Source organism: Etheostoma cragini, chromosome 21 (genome assembly GCF_013103735.1).
Source record: "Etheostoma cragini isolate CJK2018 chromosome 21, CSU_Ecrag_1.0, whole genome shotgun sequence".
NCBI classification, from domain to species: Eukaryota; Metazoa; Chordata; class Actinopteri; order Perciformes; family Percidae; genus Etheostoma; species Etheostoma cragini.
The window spans coordinates 13,050,752-13,058,251 of NC_048427.1; the positions used below are offsets into that span (position 1 = coordinate 13,050,752).

A 7,500-nucleotide genomic window follows, 5' to 3' on the forward strand; every position below is an offset into this window, starting at 1 on the left:
TTTTCCCCAAAATCCCCTGTTTTCTTTGGTAAAACATGGAAAACTGAGTCCAGCCCCCCTCTTCCCTCCTTCCTGCCTCCTAAGAATCTCTCATGTGTTGTGAGTTCCTGATCTCCTTGACCATATATTGCTCTTCCTCCTGCCGCTGGTGGGTGGGTATGTGGCGTCTAAAAATTCCGTGGTCAAAAAGCAGGAACATTTTCCTTTTCATTTACAATTTACTGGTGCATTTTGTGGGCCACGTTCGCCGACGGAAAACAACGAGAATCCTTGTTTTTTCATGGCTTTTCAGGCTGGGTTGACTCAAGGTGCAATGATGCACGTTTTCTTCCTGTTCATTGAATTCCTCCTGCTTTTATTTTTGTAATTTTCACAGCGTCACAGCCAGCAGAGGATGTGTGTTTTTGCATCCTTACTGGCTTTTGATGGTGTAAACACACACATGTAGGTGCAGCGAGATTGGGATGTAACTACATTAGTATCGTGCATGCAGATAAATTGTTGTAGAGGGAGTGTGTGTGTGCGTGTGTGTATGTGTGTGTGTCAGCATGTGTGTGGATGGCGAGGTTCTGGTCCGCAGCCTGGGAGTCAGGCTTTGAGCTGTGCTGTTCATAGTCTGCTGATTTATGCGCCTCACAGGGAAATCTCTCATTTGTAGTTCTTTCATCTCATTTTCCCCCTCCACTCTTTTTCTCTCTCTCTCTTTCTTTTTCTCTGTCCTCTCTCTCTTTCCTGCCGTAATGTGATTCAGTACAGCCGCTCGTCCCAGGCGACATGCCATGCTTTGCTTGCACACCCTGCTCTCTCTAACATGAATGAGTCAATTGATGAATAATAAGATAGAGCAGAAGGAAAATGCTATCCGGATCTAGTTGAGCAAAAGAACTTCTTTTCTCCCCTGAACGTATTCTTTGTAAGCACCGCTCGGGTGCTTACTCACACATTGAATGTGTTTGTGTCCCCAGTGCCATAATGCTTTTACGGACCTTTGTGTATGTGTGTGTTTGTGTGTGTGTGTCTAAGCGCCTTCCACCAGTGCCTTGTTTGAGTAGCCCTGTCACTTGTGCAATTCCGTGGTGTCAAAACAGATCAGAAAGGTCTGGCTTGACTCCTGCCCTTAAATACACACACACACACACGCGCAAACACACACACACACACACACACACACACACACACAGACATGCAAGCAAATGCACACACAAAGACACACACTCAGATTGAAGGCTCAGTGCCAGGGCCCTTGGTGGTTGGAGGCTTATGAAAGGGTCGGACTGACGAGAGGTTGCCAAGTGTACAGCAATAAGCGTAACAGCCAAGCTGACAAGAGTCAGAACCTCTGACACACACACACACACACACACACACACACACACACACACACACACACACACACACACACACACACACACACACACACACACACACACACACACTGAGACTGCACCGTACTATTAGGCTCTTGAGCACTCTTAGTAGTCACAACCAGTAGCAGAGTCAAGAAAATGTGTGTGTGTGTGTGTGTGAAAGAGAGAGAGAGAGTTCAGTATATCAGTCTGTGGACAGAGGCTTTTGTTAATTGACAAATGTGACAATAGAGCACGAGAGGATATTGATGTTCAATCGGATGCAGATCGATTTAACTCGTCATCCTTTCAGGTGTGTGTGTGCGTGTGTGTGTGTGTGTGTGTGCGTGTGTGTGTGCCTGTGTATTGATCAGCAGCAGTCCATTCAGAGAGCTACAGCGTGTACAGCAGTTACTTTATCTGCTTATTTCTCCCTGTGACATTCTTTATATCTCCACTACCGCCCCTCCTTTTTGTGTCTTCCCTTTCTCCGTTCCTGTTGGCTTCTTCCTCCTCCTCATCTTCCCTTTCTCTCTTTAGAATAGTGAGAAACCTTGGGGCGTTCTGGCCTGTTATCTGTTGTCTGTTTTGTTTCACTGTAGATTTCATCAAGCACTCTTCAGCATCTGTTGAGACAAACACAAAAGAGGGTGCAGGGTTATTTCCCCCCCCCACATGGGCTAGATATTACTATTTTTTTTTACCTTCATTACAACATACTACACATACTGTATATGAGTTGCTTTAAAAAATACAATAGCCATTTCTGTTTTAATCCAAGAATGAGAAAATAACCTTGGCGTTGTTGGGTGCTTTTTACCATTAGACACTTTCTTTGGATTTAGCATGAAAGCGTTTAAAGTGTTTCTCTTTCTAAACATGACTGCCAAGCATTTAGAGCAGCACTGACTGATTCATCCTTAATTAAAACTGTCACAGTGTGCCTTAAAGGTGTGAAAACATAAGTGCACTCTGAAAATAATGCAGCATTTCTTGCACAACTTGCGCCAACTTTAAAAAAAAAATATTTAAGCAACTTTAACCCTTTGGGGTTAAACACAAATTCCAGCCTATATTATTCCCACGAGATAATAGGTATTATTTCAGGTGTTATTTATCATCAACTTTTCATAGCGTGGCAGTTTTTCAAGTTAAAAAACTTTCTGTGGAAAATTTAGTATTTATTTTATTTTTTAGAAAGATTGCTTCCTGTATGGCTGTTGAACATTCGTGTAAAATGGCGTGTCTGAAGCCCTGGCTGTTAAATTTTGAAGCAGTGACACCAGATTCTGACGTTTATACTGTTGAATCTCCAGATTTGCTGTTATCTAACTCCATTGTGGCTGCGCTGGAAATATAACGACATCCCAACATTTATGTTTGGCCCCGTTATCCATGAGAAAACCAAAAATATGCCAGGCAGCAAAACCTGCCCAGAAAAGCAAGGCATGTTTCCAGCACTTTTTTTCTTCATACAACAGTGTTTAAGTGTTTTTGAGTGGATTTTCCTCTCAGCAAATCACATTACAGGCAATCATAAATAAACTAAAGCAGATTTTGCTCGCTGTGAGTACAGCTGACTGTATAAGTATGAATAGAAACTCATAATTCGGATTCTTATTACCTTGGATTGTCAACATCGGCGGATTCGCTGCCTGTGTATTGACACACTTTTCCAAGTCATGATGCCAACTGGGAAAAATAGAAGGCATACGAACACATTTTCTACTTTAATTACCACAGCGAAGACTGAATGGAGCTATTTTTTCAGTCAGCAGCTTGTATTTATGGTAAATAACATATGCACATATAGTAATAAGCTGCACATAATCATGATGTCACTTGAGTCTTTGGTTTCATTTTTGACATTGATCTGTGGTGAATCAGAAAATCAAAGGAGCTAGAGCTCGATTGTGTTTTATCTCACTTACTATTCCTCCGGTATATCTGTTGTAGCTAATTCGTTGTGTTTGCGTCTATCGTATGGTGTTTCTGCCCAGAGCTACGGGAAGCTACGAGAGGATGCAGCGATGACAGACAAAAAGGGAATGTGTAGATCAGGAAAACAAAAACAAAGGCTGAAACAGAGGGCAGGAAGAAAAGAATGGGAGGAGGGGGAAAAAAAAAACAGTGACAGAAATAAGGTTTACGTTAGTGGCTGGCCTCCGAGATGATTTTCCATATCAGCGGGCCAGAGGGAGCGGGCAAATATGATTTTCTCCTCAACTCGCCAACAGAAAACAGACAGAAAGGGGAGGGAGGAAAGTAACAGGAAGAGGGGATGCGGGGGAAAAGAAGAGAAAGAGATGAGTAAATGGGAAAAAGATGGGAAAATGGAGGAAGGCTGGACATCTGAGAGGGTGAGAGATTTAAGAACAGTTGTGGGAAGAAAGTCACCGAGGAATGCTGAGTATTTACGCCGCAAAACTAGCTTATACTGTTGAAATGTGTGTAACTAATTCTTTTTATGTCTTCTTTAATACAAGTGAACTTTTATGGTGCTTCGAGACACATCAAAATGCCTTGTGTGATTTCAAAAATGCATGGCTGCTCAGCTGGAAACTGGCTTCCTTTCCTCATGCCTGTAGTAGTAGATCAGGTACAGTTAGGTGTGTGTGTGCATCCGTCTCTATTTGACATGTGTGTGTGTGTTTGAGAGTCTGCTGACTTATATGAGCTGTGTTTTATTATGACTGGCTGAAAGGCCACAACTTCAGTTGTACAAGAAAAGATATGGAGAAAAAAAACACAGTAAAAATATCCTGTCTGAGAGAGGGAGAGTGAGAGAACGAAAGAGAGAAAATAAATGTCTAGAAAGGAAAGTTTCTTCTTCCTCCAAATTTATTATGACTGCAGAGAGTGAAAATCTAAAGCGCAAAGGGAATTCTACTTTTAAATCGCCTTCATCTGTGTGTGTGTGTGTGTGTGTGTGTATGTGTATGTGTGTGCGTGTGTAGACAGATTGGCAGACAGTTGAAGGCACTTGTGGTTGTGGTTGTTAGGGCGTCGGGTCGTGGTTGAGGTGAGGGTACTGTACGTGTGTGTGTGTGTGTATGTGTGTGTGTGCGTGTGTGTGCGTGTGTTTGTGTGACTCCAATGCGGACTGTTGTGGTTGTGGTAATTGTCTCTGATGCGAGGCAGCATTTATGGGTAACGACCCAACCCACTATCTCTCTCTCTCTCTCTCACACACTCACACACTCACACACTCTATCACACACACTTTATTACACACACACACACACACACACACACACACACACACACACTCACACTCTCTCTCTCGCTCTCCCTCCATCCAGTGACTAATTACCTGATTCCCCATGGATTCGTCTCCTCCTTCCCCTACAACTGTTCAGGTTGTTCCACTAAATGAGAGCATGCTGATAAGTGGAAATACATTCAAACAGAGCCAAAGTGCGCTGAGCCTGTTCCCTGAAACTGTAACAGGATGAGATTGAACCTCTGAGCTCACTCTTTGGCCCTTGTCTCAGAAGAGGAATTAGGTTTTTATGCCTTGTGTGTCCCTGTGTGTTGTTTTTGAATATGATTGGTCAAATATCTACCAGGGTGTAACCAATAGCAGATTTTCGTGTAGATTGTGAGGAAGGAGGCCTGCTGAAAAGTCCTCTCTGTTTAATTGCCATTTGCACATATCACGATTTTTTCAGTCTTTGTTTCCAACTTGCCTCCCGACCAAAGTTAAATCAACCAATCATAATGCTTGATGCCCAGGTCTGCTATAACACCCTTCTATGAATTCATCTTTGGAGAAGGAAAATTCCACCTTAAGCAGCTAAAGCACAACAAATCTAAATAGGCTTCCTGTGCTAAAATAACGCAAAGGGGAATCAATGCAGAAAGCCAAGTTTTCAGATGCCACTGCTCTGTCGTTTACAACTCTGGCAAGTTATCAACTATTTTGTCTTGTACAATGTTTGGGAGGTAAACAATTAAAATATGGCATTCATGTTTGGCATTGACAGATTACAATGCGTTGAGGCATTATTGCGTCTGACCAAAACTGCCTCTGGTTCATTTCTTTTACTAGAGCTGGCCTTCATTCCAAAAAAAGGAAAATATGGTACAATATCAATTAGGCCAACATATCTCCACCAAAACAGAATTTATGAATGAAATCAGTCAAACCCCCACTTCAAGTTTTGTAACCCTATTTTAAGTTTCTTCTGTCACTCCAGTACTTGAAAAAGTACAGCTTAAACTGCCTTCATGTGGGCTTCAACATCCAGCCACTGGGATATTCATTTAATGCTAACACTGACTAAAACCAGCACCAAAATAATGACTCAGTTGAAAGTCATCAACCGTGACAATTACTTATTTGAGCATTCAAATACAAGTTGCATGTCAGTCACTTGTGTCACAGGGCCCAGTTTATATCCATTCAGATCGGAATTGAGAGAAAAAAAAAGGTCACCTTGAAGCTTTTTTTCTGATCATAATTTTAAAAGGAAGAATCTGATATGTGTGTCATATGCGAGTAGAAAATGTGATCAGAATTGGGACATTTTCAGCTGCAGTGTGAAAGTAGCTTGAAGGGATTCATTTCTCTAGGGCTGGTCATAATTCCTTTTTGTACAGAACTAATAAGTAATCCTAACACCGTCCATATCTGCTGTGTCTGACTTCATACCTGCTATTAGGAGAAAGATCCAGCCTCAAACTACTGGTGAGTTCTTGGTTCTTGGTTATTGGTGGTCATATTTAAATGATATAAAAACAATATTTTGACTCTTGTTATAATGTGGGAACATATTTTACACCACTGCTATGCTAACTGAGATGTGTAGAAAGCATGAAACATTTCCTTTTTTTACCTTCCGCTGATTCTCAGCTTAACAGGGTTTTTCTGTACTCGTTCTGTGGTGTTGCTTGCTCGTTGGCACCTCAGTAGACCCTCCCCCTCTTGCAAGAGTCAACTTTTATCTGCGAGCACCCCTCTAACCTCCAGCTTCTGTCTCTCAGGTGCTTCCTTCATGGGTTCCTTCCTGGCCAGCAGTATGGGGTCGCCGCCCTCCCACCCTCCTCACCCCTCGGGACCTGCTGCCTCCCCCTCATCCCCCTCCTACAGGCCTGGACACCATTCGAGCGCTTCCCCTATCTGGTTCCCTCATTCACACGAAGGTAAGACACACACATACACAAACACACGCTCGTGCAGGACGCAGCCTAGAATGCTTATAGGTCCCTGGTTAATCCAGGGTCTTGGTATGGGATTAGATCGAGATGGAGCCATTAAGTGGTTTAACCAACAGCTGAGCTGAGGCCAAACACATGCAGCAGTGACACCTCAGATGATGCTACTTATAGAAACACACACATATACACACACACACATACAACTCTCTTCTGGCTCTGTATGTCAGCAAGCATGTGGCTATGTGTTTGTGGTGTTTTTTCTAGTTCAGAGCTCGAACACCGTGACACTTTCAAAAATGTTGCACGACCAAAGCCTTCCTCTTCCTCTTGCCACCCAAACACACAAACAAACACACAGAGACACACACCTTCATGCAGTAATTCACAAGACACACGAGGCTCCTTACATTCACTCCCCTCCTTTCACTCATCTCTCAGCCCCCTGCTCTCTTTTAGGGGTGAGTTTAAGTTTCATGAGCTCCTACGCCCCCTCCTCTCCCTCACACACACACACACACACACACACACACACACACACACACACACACACACACACACACACACACACACACACACACACACACACATTGAAATTTACCCCCATTTCTACCATCCTCTTCTTCTTCACAGCACCCTCCTCCTCCGACCGCAGCCCCACCCCCAGGGCCCCTTCTGGGCTAACCGACCTCCAACGGCCCCCTTCCTGATCAGACACACTCACACACACAAAAATGCGCGCATCCACATGCATCATGTCCCCTTTCGACTGTTAACCGTTTGTGGTCTAAGAGTGAGCTTGACTTAGTTATCTGTCCTTTTCATGTGTGTGTGTGTGTGTGTGTGTGTGTGTGTGTGTGTGTCTGAGAATGAGTAAGAGCATTTCGCTTTTGACAGCAAGATGGGTCTAAACAGATAACCTCCAAAAAAACCTTTAACAGAAAGACAGCTTCCGCCACAGGCTGTATTTCTCAACTAACAGCAAAAAACGGTTCGA

General features: G+C 43.3%; 1 protein-coding gene across 2 annotated transcripts in view; it reads left to right on the top strand.

The window, feature by feature from the left end:
- The window catches only part of bahcc1b (BAH domain and coiled-coil containing 1b), a 56,364-nt gene that overhangs the window by 15,229 nt on the left and 33,635 nt on the right, over positions 1-7,500 (top strand). For both annotated transcript variants that reach the window (XM_034860181.1, XM_034860183.1), the window contains exon 3: positions 6,333-6,491. In XM_034860181.1, the coding sequence (XP_034716072.1) occupies positions 6,333-6,491 (159 nt within the window). The remainder of the gene's footprint in view (positions 1-6,332; positions 6,492-7,500) is intronic.